The sequence below is a fragment of the Manis javanica genome, chromosome 10 (assembly GCF_040802235.1).
Source record: "Manis javanica isolate MJ-LG chromosome 10, MJ_LKY, whole genome shotgun sequence".
NCBI lineage: Eukaryota > Metazoa > Chordata > Mammalia > Pholidota > Manidae > Manis > Manis javanica.
In genome coordinates, this window is record NC_133165.1 from 14759483 (window position 1) to 14774894 (window position 15412).

The window sequence follows — 15412 nt, forward strand, 5'->3', positions numbered from 1 at the left end:
CCACCGGACAGAGGTAAGTTGGATGGCCCAGATGACAGACAAGGAGGAAGAAGCGACTGGGAGGAGCCAATTCCATACAGGTCCTACGCAGTTCTATAGCATGTGGGTGGATGCAGAGCTGGGAAAAGTGAGGTGGAAAGACACATGCCTGACTGGTGCGAGGGAGGTGAATGAGAAACAGCCTTGTGGAAGCTCTTCGTAAGACTGCCCATCTTGTTATGTTCTGGGGAGGCTCACAGAACATTCCGCCAAGACTGAGGCCAGCTTATTGTTCAGCCTTGTCTACATGGCCCATGTGGATGCGTTTGAGATCCCAGGATGCCAGAGTGAAGCTGTTCATCTACAATTGATGTCAACAAACACAGCTTTGGAATGGTGTACACATATTTTGTGACACCACTTCTGAAGAACCATGTAATATTGGGTGACTTATGTAAACTTTTAACCTCTCAGGTGAGATAAGAATGTTAATGTACATAAAGCATCTACCTGGCACATAGTAAATGTTCCATAGGTAGTAGCCATTTTGTTAGCTATTTTGTCAAAATTACCATGATAGGTAATATAGAGAATTAAATTCTGTAACCTAGTAGAAAACCAGTTTCTCTGAATCTTTTAATCAAACATTATTACAATAGTAATTTAAACTTTCTAGGAAATCTGTATTTTTACTTTTTGATATCCCCTTTAGTTATATATAAAAAGACATTTAAATAATAAGCATAGACACATTTGTCAAAGATTTTTGTTTTATTTTGTAGATGAAATATCAACAACCACCAAAAGGACTGACTCATTTTTAGTTCTGTTTCCCCCAAAGGATTTATTTTACCTATTAATTTTACAACCTATTAAATTTACAATGAATGCATTCATGCATACCTATACTCAGTTTTCACAACTGATAAATTTATTTTTGCATCAAATGATACATAGGCCATATTTAACTTGAGCCTGTGTCCAAGTAGGACACTCTTTTCCAGCTTATACTCTATACAACATAAGCTCAGAAAATTATTTTTCAATAAAATGAATAAATGGAATAAGCATGTATCCGTACTGTATTTAGAGAGTCATGAGTTCATAATTTGCTTTAATTCAACATGTTAAAAACCACAAGTAACAATGCCTTTTCCATTCATCTTCTAAATTCTACTTTGGCTTTATTTTTCTCAAGACTATGACTATCATGAAAGGCTTAAGATTTTTAAAGTCTGAGAATTGGCTCAATTTAACTATCATAACAGGAAAGCTTCATGATAGAACTTATAAAACTATGACAAATGCATTCGCTAAATTGTTAAAATACTTTTAATCTGAATCAATTTCTCTGTTAACTCTGATAAGGCCATCAGTAATCTCTATTGTTCATAAATTTATATGCTTTCCATTAAGAAAGTCATGTATTAACTCAAAATGTTCTTAATATCATTTAATTTCATTTTAAATGTACTAGGAAATAATGTTTCATATGAATAGAACTTTGTGTTTTGTCATGGTTATAATAATAGTAGTGTCAGTGCAATGGGCTATCTATTTTATTTTCTATTAATCTAATATTTTAACATTTTACTACCTAATGTCAGTGTGTTCCATGAAATTCTAAAACAGTTTTAAAAATTATGTTTACTTTTGGATTCAAAAGGAATGTTAGTTATGTTTGTCACTTTGTAAATATGTTTATGCTTCCCTTTTATTATAAAAGGTCATAATTTACTAAGATGACTTAATAGGAATGTAGGATCAAATAATTTAGGTTATTTGATTATTCATGGTGTGGATGGTGATAGATAAAGAATTTCAACAGGATGGAGAAGGAAAGCTTTTTATAAATAGATTTAACAATGCACACATATTAGTTTTTGAGAGCCAGAAAGTTACCTTAAACTTTCAGGTAGGGAAAACATGTAGTTTCAAAAATTTCTGAGATGACTGAATCTCGGACTTAGACTCTACCGTTACATCTTACAGAAGATATATTGTCTTAGTTCTCCAAGACGACCAGAACTGAAGCAGTTTTTATAAGCCTTCTTTGGAGCTCGAATGGCAAAGGGGAAGGAGAGGTTTCTTAAAGGAATGTTGGATAGGTAACAAAATATTATATACAATATACCCATTACAGAGAAGCCAAGTTAATAATTTTCTTGCCAAGTATTCATGTGATTGCCTTATCATTTATGGCCCTTAATAAAATACTCATGTAGAGATTCATTGCCACTGAGTTCTTGTTCAAAGGCAGCTTCTTCAGATGGAAACTTTCATTGCCCCATTCCGTTCTTCTCCCCTGCCCTGCCTTTAATGTTTCATTCACATGCTCTTTCCAGTTTCATGTTTATTAAGATTCACCTTTTCTGAGATACCATGCAAATAATGATGTGATTAAGTCCCGTGACAGTTAGTAGCGTGTCTTCTTAATGATATGAAGGTGTTGGCTGTTTCTCTCATCATAGGCATTTAATTTTCTCTTTCTCCCATTTTGACGGAGTTATCTTTCATCTTCAGTTTCTTACTGCAACTATGTATCTCCAGGCTCCTCATTCTATTCTTTCAACTAGATGCAAACAGGTAAGAAGTGACCAGTGTTACAGGAAAGGAATGTTAACAAAAAGTACAACTCTTAATTGTAGCTTCAAACTCCTATCCAGCAGGCTTTGAACAGTTTTCTATTTTGTTTTTTCCTTCGGAGGAATGGAGGAATGATTTAAAAGTTAAAACAGTTGCAGACATTAAAATCCTGAGAGACTGTACTTAAAAATCTGGAATTCTAACATCTTTTGAAAAAGTTGTATGACTAGTAGCCTGGGAATCAAAGCTCTACAACTGATTAGGCTGAACTAGACTTCACTCTATGGACTGGGCACATGTTCTCCAGTCTCTCAGAGCATACTCATTTCTCCAATTATGATAGTTTTGACAATCCTAGTCATTACTCAGGCATGATCTTTTGTGGTTACTGATTCAAGATTAGAAATTGATCTTTGTAAAGTAGTAACCTAATCTATCCATATCTGTTTATATTTTCATCTATATATAGTAATAGACTGTAGGTAGTCAAAATTTTCTGAAAGTTAGGCATATTCCATGAAATTAAGTTGGCAAATAATATGTTCAATTGCACTTTCATTATATTTTCATTTTTCTATTTTGCCCTTATTTCAGTTCCTTGGAGGATAAAACTGCTTTCCCACCTAGAGCCATTGTCTTGCAAAGTTCAAGAATAATTAGTCTGCCCTTTTTTTTTTAATGAATTGTATATAATTGGAGAAAACATCTAGATTTTTAGATACAGGCTATTTGTGTAGCATTACTGTATGTCAGACTGTCTCAAAACAAAACAAAGCAAATGTAGCTGAGTGCAGCTAAAGACAATATTACACTGTGGGACTGGGGAAATTCTCCATGCTGTTGAGTAGCATTTTACAATCAACACCTCTCCCCTTTTCAGGATATCGAATCCCTAACAGGAGGGCTGACTGGTTCTAAGGGGGCTGATCCACCGGTAAGTTAGATTCTTCATTAAATTTAACTGTTGACAAACTGAATTATGTGCTTACCAGATCATCAGACAGTTACTTGATTACATTTTGTCATGTAGGTAACTTTTTGAATTATGTAGTTATTGCAGTAACTAATTCATAAGTGTGAACTTCACTTGAGGTATCTTTTTTTTTTAAGTTTTAATAACTCAGAAAATTCATCTCCTGTGTTGACACTAAAGAGTAACAACTTAATTAGAATATGTCAATACTCTGTAACCACTAATGGGCTGAACGAAAAGGTAAAACATTTTGGGACTTACTTTTACCATTCTAAAAATGAGTGTATGACTTGGGTTGTGATATATTTCTAGTTACTGAGAAAAATTATTTTATCACCCAATTTTATCAACAGTATTGATTCTTGATATTGCTGTTTCTTTCCTGTTTTTCACAGGAAATATCTATAAAAATAGAGAAAGTGTTCTAAAGTTTTAGATTATCATTTTTATGTAATAAGGGAATTATAGATTAGTATTCGACATCTTAGTTTTTTCTGTGTGATGTCTGATTTCAGAAAACATTGATGAAAATAACATTTCTGTGATATCATGTTTGAAGCACAAACAGGAGTTCATGGTGTATATCTAAAGTAATAAGATTCAACTTACTTCAATAGATAGTCAACGCATAAATTTTTAGCACTGATTTTTCACTTAGCTCTGTGAGGTTTAATGCGGAACTTACAGAACACAGTGTTATTGATCTTTAGCTATCTGTCACATAGATGTTTAGGTGAAATATATAATTACATCAAAATACCAGTGAGATGTTAAAAAGAAGATCAACTGTAGTTGTTTCTCTTCTGTCTCATGCTCATCTGTCTCAAGATATGTCTAATCTTCATTAAATTGCTCCTAAAGTAGGCTAAGCAACATATTTTAGTCCTTTCCCTTTTATTTCCATCTTCTGAATTTACAAGGGGAAAAAAATGTACTGTCTCTTCAAATAGCTGCTTATATTTAGTCCCTAGACCAATTGCATTGCAGCATAAGGTAAAATGAAATAAAAGTCAGCCAGCAATTTTATTGTGACAGGATTTATGGCCAATCCTACATAAGTAGTGTAGATGACTGCTTAGGTGAAGTAATCTCACTCTGCTGCTTTACATGGTATTTCTACATAGCATTTAACTTTTTTTTTCTTAGAAGAGTAAATCCCTTTCCTTCAAAATATCTCCCTCAGTTGTTCACTGATTCCTGAATGAACTACACACTACAGAGCTGTCATTTTAAGAGAATTTGTCCCTTTTTCAAATCAAAACCAAACACCTCTCTTCTACACAGGGTGATGAAAATCCTACCCATTATTCACATGTTAAAATAAGTTAATTTATCATATCCTTTCAAAAAAGCATGCTTCCAAACACGGCAAGTTGAGTGGGCATAAAGCCTATGTGTTGAAAGAAGTCCCTTGCTGGGAAAAAAGCTCACAGAAAGGAAGGAAGGTGTCCTGAAGGCGCACTTCACCGACTTCATTCTTAATAGCTTAAAGTGAAATGTTTGTGAAATATAAATATAATTTATAATATTGTGAGGATAGCGGTTCTCTCTTGGCCATGCCTTATCACGATGATTGGCATAAAATACCTATATGTTCTCAATTCGATGATTGTGTTTTATTTTACAAATTTTTCGTAGAGTGGAAAACGTCCTGCAAATATTAGAGTACAAAGAGTTTAGGCAATCTGGGGGGTTAGCAATGGTGCACATGAATGAGCAGTACATACTAGTCTCCCACTGTGAAAAAGCTATCTAGAGCATATTAGTGGAAGCTATGTAAAAAAAAATCATCTTTTAAAGTCCTCTGTAAACCTTTTATAAAGAAGTCTAAATATGGGTGACATGGTAATAATATCTAGTGTTAATTCAGTCATTTAAGAATAAGAATTTGAGTTTGGAAGCTATTGTTTTTGCCCCTACATTAGAAAACTGAAAATCAAATTAAGTTTTACATAATCTAAGTCCACTTGCAATTTTATATTTTTGCCCTTTAAAAAAATCTTTGTGGTTATCTAAATACTATTGTCCATTTTTAAAGTATGTCTTTTGTATAAATATTTACAATTTATTATTAAAACCATACTATGATGAAATTTTCATTGGCAAGGAATTCAAGCCCTTTAGGCTTATAGTAGGGGTCATTTCATAATGTATAAAAATATCCAATCACTATAATATACACCTGAAACCAGTGGGATATCATATGTGAGTATATGTTAATGAAAAAAAATTCAAGTTCCTATTGTTTTCACTCATTGAACAGAATATATAAAGTGCTGAATGAATGGCATCTCACAAGGATGCATAGCTTTGGAATAATTTCCTTAACAATGAAATAGAAATCTCAGAGACATCTTTAAATGAACATGGTATATTTAAAATTTGCAGTTTTCTCTATGGGTGGACATACGTATTATTTCTGAAGCATTAGAAAAAAGTACAGTTTACATTGTTTTAAATTGTATGAGTGCATGAGACTTGGGTCAAATTTTCAAATATTTTATAAATAAATTTGCATATCTGCTAAGAATAAATTTGAGGAACTCTAGAAATATAGTTGCATCAACATTTAAAAAAGTAAGTGTTATGTAGGTTTTTGGGAAGTTCAGTTTCTATGCTAATGAGAGAGGATCATTCATGATTTCCAGGGCAATTAAGGAATGGCTTTGTTTCTTCAGAAAAGGAGTTCAAGAGGCATGTTTTTAAATTCAGAAACTGAAAATCATTGCAACAAATAGAACTTGCGTATTTTTGTAAATCACAAAATTATCTTAGAAAATGAACTCTTCTATCATTGAGAAAGATATTATCTGTCAAATATTACCTTAAAATTCTCTTTGAAAAATTATATCAGATATTGTACATTTGGCATATATTTTTCATTCACAACAAAATGAACACAGATTAACATATAGTGTAAGAACATAGCATATATTTACATATAAAATATGGAAAAGAATACTTAAATAGGTAAATAATAAAATACAATTAAATTAAATAGTACCTTTTATATATCACTTTTGCCAAAGTGTTTTAAATTTTAAATACTAATATTATTAAAATATAAAAACTCGAATGGTTTGGGTATCAAGGGTGTCCCACGTGATCAAATTGTCAGCCATCTTTTAGGAAGGTCAGAGTGTAATCTAAGCAACTTGGCTTCAGGTGGTCAGAAGGATTTTAGATACTGAAGAAGTGGGTTGCAAGACATGAACACTCTTATACAGCTGTGCCAGCTGTACCTGGTATCTGGAGAGCTGTGGATGTGCAGGTGTATGTAGAACCAGCCACTGGCCTTTCTAGAGCCTATGAGCCAATGACATGGAGCTGATGGCCAGCCCTGGCCTGGAGCCAGGATTTTCCCAGACTGCTGGCTAGGTCTAAATCTATAGGTAGGATTGGTAGTTGAGTTTGGTGACAAAAGTCAAATTTCATCATCTAGACCCAAGTCAAATAACATACACAGAGGAGTTTCTCTTCAGAAATTGGTTTAACAAATGTTCTGATGACTAATTATCTGTATAATTTCTTATCTATTTTGATTCATTTTAAGGGTCAATGTGGACAAAATCTAATGAGTAATGTGGGTCAAATCTTAGACTACATAAAACATGCCTGAACATATTTCACTGTAACACACACTGGTCAAGTATGGGAGATCATGATATTTCAGAGTGCTATTATCAGTGATGGAATTAAGTCCTCCTCACTTCTTGTCCAGAACTTACAACAATAATGCCACTATGGCTATTGAGTTCTTTACTTATTTTTCCTTCTGTTTGTCCTTGGGGTAGTAAGATACATAAATTTGCTTCGAACAGAATTTAGTACTTTTAATTGTCCTGTTTCCCTTATCCAAGTACTAATGATTTCTTCATTTCTAAACTGTAGTGAATGAATGAATAGCTATCCATATCCTTGGGCATGATATGCACACTGTCCCAAACATTCTGTAACTCTAATTTTTTTCCCCACTGAGGAAACAGAATTGTACATTCTATGTTTTTGTACTTTCTGTTCTCATTTTAATGGGCTTCCTGAGAGTTCTTAACAATTTGGGTAAACATGCCACAGATTTTAAAACAAATTTAATTTCCTGAGAGTGCTGTTTAGACCAGGTTATTATAAATGGTCTTAAAATTAAAAGTTACTAAAACAGATTCTAAAACTTAATTTTATTATTCAAAAATGCCAGTGTTATACTCATTTGCTTCTAAAGCTGAGGGAATAAAAAAAAAGCAAATCTGATTTGTGATCTAATTTATTTCAACCTGAACTTTGTATTTTTATATTACTTATTTCTATTTTTCTGTTTATTCAGAACACAGTGTATATTTGAGTGTACACTATGTGCTAGACATTTGGTTAAGTTTTGGAGATAGTGATAAAACACCGTTTTTCATTTCAAAATCTAAGGTACATAAAAACTGATCAATATATATATAATCATAATCATATAACATAATGTTATATGAATATAATATACATATATTATGTAAGAAAGGTGACTTTTTTCTTTCTTCCTCCTTTCCTTCATTCCACAACAAATCGAGGACAATATCTCAGGAGAAAGTCAAAATTTTATTTTGCATAAAACACTAACATCAATATGAACATATAGAATGACAGAATGAAGAGGAATGGACTGGTCATGGTGAATACACAAGAACAGGTGGCTGTTTGGAGGGAGGGGAATGAGACTAAGCAAGGCCAACTTTTGAACTCATTGGCTTGGCAATTGAGTGGCTGAAAGCGCCATACATAGAGACAAAAATGCCATGAGGTAAAACATTTCTGGATGGTGGAGGGGTGGGGAGTGGTGAATTAGGTTTGAACACATTAAAATGAGCTGACAAAGTTGCGAATATATGGATGATTTTGGAATTTAAAGGTGAGATTTCATGGCCAACGTTGATTTGGATATGTAGAATAGTTCATTGAAGCCATTGGAGTTGATGAAGTCACTCCAGAAAATGGATTCCAAGTGAGAAAAAAGAGCTAGTAATAAATCACTTGGAGAAGAATTTACCAAGGAAACAAAAGTTCATTCTAGAGCACTAGATAAGGCAGAAAAGGATGAATTGCATGTTACACAGAAAAACCAATGTCTCTTCAGATGTAAAATGAGGTTTGAAAGAAAGGATGGAAGCTGCTGAAAACATATTTGTGGGTAGAGGCCTTACAAACTTGGTCTCCGTTTAATGACTTCTCTTTTCCCCTTGAAGTAAAAAGGTGCTGACTCGTGGCAGTGGCAGAGAAGATGATGTGACAAAATACTTCAGGAATATAGAGAAGGTTTATCTAGCCATTATGGATTATGGGAGAGCTGTGTAAACCACAGATGGATTAGTGGAAGTGTTATGGGTTCTCTTGTTGTAGGCAGTAAATTTGCAGTGGTTAAAAATACTGAAAGGTGTGTTTCCTTTTACCTCCAGTAGTGCTTTATAGCCCCCGTATGGGAGGGGAGAACGCCTCCAACCATTTCGTTTTCAGGTTGTTTTTCTGCCAGACCATTTTTATGGAAGACCAATATGGACAATAATTGAGAATATTACCAAGAATGTCTTAAAGTCTAAGTGGAATAAGAATTGCAGTGAAGATAGGAAGGGATTGATGAAGCAGAGGATTCAAGGGTCTCAGTAAATATGAAAAAAGTTGCAGTGAGTGTATGAAGGATTGAAGATTCTGGTGAGAATAAGATGTTTGATTTAAGTATTTCAGGACGAAAACATTTCCAAGGGCTAGTCAGATCCATGTTGTGGTCATGGAAATGGTGAAATACAGAGGGAATGAAGCTCATTGAAACTGATGACGTCAGGAAACTGAGAGACTAGTGTTGGATGAACCATTTACATGGGCTCTGCAGTCTTTCCTACCTACATTCTTCCCTGGATAATCCCAACCTGTTTTATAGTTTGAGTGCCATATAGAACCAATACAGAATAATTTATATCTCTAGACTGAATCACTTCCTTGAACTTCAGACTTGTGTATCCAGCTAAATATTTTTTTAGCTGGATAAATAAGTGGATAAATAAGCAAATCCACTATTGGATATATATAAGTGGATTTGGTTATCCAATAGGAAATTAAAGCCTAATAAGTTAAAAACTGAGCTTCTGTTCTTCTCTGTCACTCTACAAATAGCCTTCAGTTTTCCCCATATCAGTTCATGGCTGCTTCATGATACTGTTTCCCAAAGTCAAAACCTTAGTGTCATCCTGTAGGTTCTATTTTCATAATTTTCCTAGAATCCAACCACTTCTCAATACCCTACAAACCTGCCACCCTGGCCACAGCCACTTGCTTCCTCACAGTGCCCATTCTCAGGGAATCAAGCAGCCCAAGTGTTCTAAAACGTAAGTCAAATCAGATCACAGCTAGGCTTCACATCGGAATACAGTCCCCAAAGCCCATGGAATGGTTTCTGAGACCCTTCATGACTTCTCTCCTTGCAGTGCCTCTAGAAACTCATCTCCTACCTTTCCTCCCAAGAGCATGGGATGAGTTTCCATTTATTAGTGTCCACCGTAATTTCTCTTAAGAGTGTCCTGTAGTTTTCAGGGTATAGGTCTTTCACTTCCTTGGTCAGGTTTATTCCTAGGTATTTTATTCTTTCTCATGCAATTGTGAATGGAATTGTTTTCCTGATTTCTCTTTCTGCTAGTTCATCCTTAGTGTATAGGAAAGCAACAGATTTCTGTGTATTAATTTTGTATCCTGCAACTTTGCTGAATTCAGATATTAGTTCTAGTAGTTTGGGAGTGGATTCTTTAGGATTTTTATGTACAATATCATGTCATCTGCAGTGACAGTTTGGCTTCTTCCTTACCAATCTGGATGCCTTTTATTTCTTTATTTTATCTGATTGCTGTGGCTAGGACCCCCAGAACTATGTTGAATAAAAGTGGGTAGAGTGGGCATCCTGGTCTTGTTCTCTATCTTAGGGGAAAAGCTTTCAGCTTCTCGCTTTTAGATATGATGTTGGCTGTGAGTTTGTCGTATAGGTCCTTTATTATGTTGAAGTACTTGCCCTCTATACCCATTTTGTTGAGAGTTTTTATCATGAATGGATGTTGAATTTTGTCGAATGCTTTTTCAGCATCTATGGAGATGATCATGTGGTTTTTATCCTTTTTACTGATGTGGTGGATGATGTTGATGGATTTTCGAATGTTGTACCATCCTTTCATCCCTAAGATGAATCTTACTTGATCATGGTGTATGATCCTCTTGATGTATTTTTGAATTTGGTTTGCTAATATTTTGTTGAGTATTTTTGAATTCATGTTCATCAGGGATATTATTGTCTGTAGTTTTCTTTTTTGTGTGTTGTCTTTGCCTGGTTTTGGTAGTAGAGTGATGCTGCCTTCACAGAATGAGTTTGGAAGTATTCCCTATTCTATTTTTTGGAAAACTTTAAGGAGAATGGGTATTCTGTCTTCTCTAAATGTCTGATAAAATTCAGCGGTGAATTCATCTGGCCTGGAAGTTTTGTTCTTGGGTAGTTTTTTGATTACTGACTCAATTTTGTTGCTGGTATTTGGTCTGTTTAGATTTTCTGTTTCTTCCTTGGTCAGTCTTGGAAGGTTGTATTTTTCTAGAAAGTTGTCCATTTCTTTTAGGTTATCCAGTTTGTTATTATATAGATGTTCATAGTATTCTATAATAATTCTTTGTATTTCTGTTGTGTCTGTCATGATTTTTCCTTTCTGATTTCTGATTCTGTTTATGTGTGTAGGTTCTCTTTTTCTCTTAATAAGTCTAGCTAGGGGTTTATCTATTTTGTTTATTTTCTCAAAGAACCAGCTCTTGGTTTCATTGATTTTTTTCTATTGTTTAATTGTTCTCAATTTAATATATTTCTTCTCTGATAGTTATTATGTTCCTCCTTGTGCTGAATTTGGGCCTCATTTTTTCTTCTTTTTCCAGTTTCAATAATTGTGAATTTAGACTATTCATTTGGGATTGTTCTTCCTTCTTTAAATAGGCCTGAATTGCTATATACTTTCCTCTTAAAAAACTGCCTTTGCTGCATCCCATAGGAGTTGGCACATTGTGCTGTTGTTTTCATTTGTCTCCATATATTGCCTGATCTCTGTTTCATTTGTTCATTGATCCATTGATTATTTAAAAGCATGTTGTTAAGCATCCATGGGTGTGTTTGCCTTTTTGCTTTCTTTGTACAATTTATTTCTAGTTTTATGCCTTTATGATCTGAGAAGTTGGTTAGTAGAATTTCAATCTTTTTTAATTTACTGAGGCTCTTTTTGTGGCATAGTATGTGGTCTATTCTGGAAAATGTTCCATGTGCATTTGAGAGGAATATGTGTCCTGCTTCTTCTGGGTGTAGAGTTCTGTAGATGTCTGTTAGGTCCATCTGTTCTAGTGTGTTGTTCAGTGCCTCTGTGTCCTTACTTATGTTCTGTCTGATTGATCTGTCTTTTGGAATGAGTGGTGTGTTTAAGTCTCCTAAAATAAATGCATTGGATTCTGTTTCTTCCCTTAATTCTGTTAGTATTTGTTTCACATATGTGGGTACTCCTTGTTGGGTGCATAGATATTTATAATGGTTATATCCTCTTGTTGGACTGATCCCTTTATCATTACGTAATGTCCTTCTTTTTCTCTTTTTACTTTCTTTGTTTTGAAGTCTATTTTGTCTGATACAAGTACTGCATATTACTTATTTTCTTATACTAGAATATAAATTCGATATTGTTAAGGTATTTGCTCCTCTTGTTCACTGTTATATTAAAAAGGTCTAGAAGTAATACATGTCATATAAAGGTCCTGTGTATATGTTTGTTGAATGAATGAGAACAAGTATTATTAAGCACATGGTTTATGTAATAATATGTTCTTAAAATAACTCTAGCAGCATACAACATGGAGAAAGAGTTTGAACTTATTACATATAGTTCTAGAATAAGATTGCACAGGTTAGATTGTGGTATTTGTACTAAGTATTAAAGTAGCAGAAATTAAAAACCTTACAAAAGCAGTATGAATAGAATCTTTTGGTGAAGAAAGAAAAAGGACTCAAAGATAACTTCAAATGCTGGCTACTGGGAAAAAATTAGCAATATACAATCAGAAGGGTGTATTTTGGATACTGTATATCTTCTTTGTCTTATTTAACATCACTAGATATAAGCCCTTTGAAAGAAGGTATTTCTGTCTGGGTTATAGTTGTATCCACTAGTGCTTTGAACAATGCCTGACACATAGTAAGCATTCAATAAGTATTTAATGAGTAATGAATGAAACACTGAAGGAGAGAAAGGTGTGCTGCTTCTGAGCTGAATGAGGATGTACCTAAAGCAATGCCTTATGGAGGGTCCAGTGATATCTCCATGTTTGGATATTTATATCAGTAGGTGATTCAGTAGAATAGAGATGTAAGGTAAGGGGAGAGATCAATGTGTATCCCTTGGAGTTTTGGGACATGAATAACCATTGAATCTGATATTTGCTTCCTACCTTGTCAATTTGTATGGCAGGAGTCCATTTGGAGCTATCCTTAGTCAGGGCAAGGAAAAGGGATCTCAGTAAGAGTCGCCTTTACCACTAGAGTTTGATGTGTCAAAGATACATGAGCTTTTCGTAGGTCAGGTTGAAGAGGTGGAGGGATAATGGAACCAACCCTTCTAAGAATGCCATTATCTAGGACAGTGAGACTCTGTATTAAGAATTAATATGGTGTCAGATGTTCTGCCAAAGACAGAATACAAAGGTGAAGGGAGGCAAGTGGTTAGAGAGCTGATAAGCAGCTGCCTATGTCAGTGAGCTGTGAATCATGGGGTGTCCCCATGGGACGATATCCAGCTCATTCCCTAATGAACCCCAATTTAGAAATCTAGTATTTAGGCACCTGGCACCTCTAAGTCACCAGTCATATAAGACTTGGATTTTTTTCCTGTAATTCTTGGTCAGGCCCCTGCCCCAACCTAGAAGGAAGACCCATGGAGCAGACAGAATACAGTTGAAAAATGGATTATTTCCCTCTTTCGTGAGAAGTCCTTGAGTCCTGAGTTGGAGTAATCTGAGAAATTCTGAGTTGAATCAGTGGCGGAATTTTTGATAGTGGGCTATATTGTAATATCCACCTGAAATAGTTTAAATATCCCAAATGAGACTTGTTCTCGTAACTCTAAGTGACATGAAAGTTACTAATAATGCTTAAGCTGCGTTCATACATGGGGAGCAAATATGTGACAAAGCCTGTTCGATGGTAAGGTTGGTATTTAGTCTAGATCTGTTACTTGTATGTAGTTGCTTGTTTAAATAGAATTCAACTCGTTAAATAAACTCACCAACATTATGAAAAGACCATGTAATTTTTAGTTATTAATGATAGGGAGGGGTAAAAGTGGGAATAGTTAGTTGGTGTAGACTTCAAAATAGAGATGGTTTCACTTGAGAATAGAGGAGTCATGGATTGGAGATCTTAATGGCTTTCCAGAAAGTTGCCAACTTTACCTTCTGAAGTAAGCTGAGAAATTATGAAAAGAGTCATCCATGTGCTGCTCATGAAGACATACATATTTATTGGGATTAAGATAAAATGATGATGGGCTCCTTCAACAAAGTTACAAAACACACAGGTAAGATTGTTTACTGTAAAATGGGGGTTTCAGAAGGTATGACAGACAGTTTGAGAAGAATATAAGAATGGAAAGTATGTTAGAGGAGAAAAAAACAAAACACTATGGGATAAAGATAGTAGAGAGACTGATGACCTAGAGGCGTATAAAATTTTGTATACCTCTGCCTCACAAGATGAAAAAGGTTAACTGGTAGGAAAGTTTCCAAAATAATTCATACTAAGTGACTTCATACCAGCTCAAACTTCAACTTACAAAAGGCAAATAAAATTTAGAAATGTATATAATATAGTATACAAATTACATTTCATATAAATCCATACTTGAATTATTTTGTAGTCAATAGGAGTAAGATAGTAATTTAGAGTGTAAGCTCTAGAAAGTTGGCCTCACTTTGATTTTTGACTCTGCACATTTCTACCTGTGTAACATTGACCAAACTACTTACTTTATTATGCCTCAGTTTCCTAAACTAAATGATAAGGATAAAAGTAGAGCTTCTTTCACAGGGTGGTTGTATTAAATGAACCACACACATGGCACTTCACATACTGCCAGCACCAGTAGGTCCTCTGTTGATGTTCACTACTGTAATTGTTACACCAATTAAAGTCTACATTAAATGATGTAGGATTATTGCAGAGAACTGGCTTGTATTGTATACTATGTTTTCACAGGAGAAGGAAGAGCAGTAGTCTATGTATATTATTTTTAAATAATTAAAATAAGTCAGCCCAACCCCAGTAACTCGGTAATCCACAAAGGATATGTTTTCTTTAGAAGGTGGGTATATGCAGTGTGGGTAGTGAATGGGGAAGGAGGAAATCAACTTAGTTATAATTAATTAACTAATTTTTAACTTGTCAGAATAAGTCCTTAAAATATTGGTGGCATGAATGTGTAGCCAAAATAATGAAAGACAGCTTAAGTGGGAATTTTATCATGACAGAAATGTGATGGTCAGCACTATGGTACCAAGATTTCTGTTAGGCAATTTACTATTCCTTAATGCATTAATGATTAGAAGTACTTAAGCATCTATACTTTAACACAATCAAACCACTTAATTAGAAGACACATTAGAATATCATTTCCTATATGCAAAAGTTTAAATTATGTTAAATATGAAAATAAACAAAGAGATGAATTTTTGGCTAACACCTGAAAGTTGGGTTCAGAATAACACTGAATGTGGGAAGCATTTTTAAGATCTCTTAGCATATTGTTTCACTGATGATTAATGTGATAAGAAACATTTAAAATTACT

At 34.3% G+C, this 15412-nt stretch overlaps 1 protein-coding gene across 19 annotated transcripts in view; it reads left to right on the forward strand.

Annotated features, from left to right (window-relative positions):
• PPFIA2 (PTPRF interacting protein alpha 2) overlaps positions 1-15412 on the forward strand; it is a 493962-nt gene that overhangs the window by 89293 nt on the left and 389257 nt on the right. For 14 of the 19 annotated variants that reach the window (XM_073214786.1, XM_073214785.1, XM_073214788.1 and 11 more), the window contains exon 3: positions 3446-3499. The exons of the other annotated variants lie outside the window; for them this stretch is intronic. In XM_073214786.1, coding sequence (XP_073070887.1) covers positions 3446-3499 — 54 coding nt within the window. The remainder of the gene's footprint in view (positions 1-3445; positions 3500-15412) is intronic. 19 annotated transcript variants of the gene reach the window in all.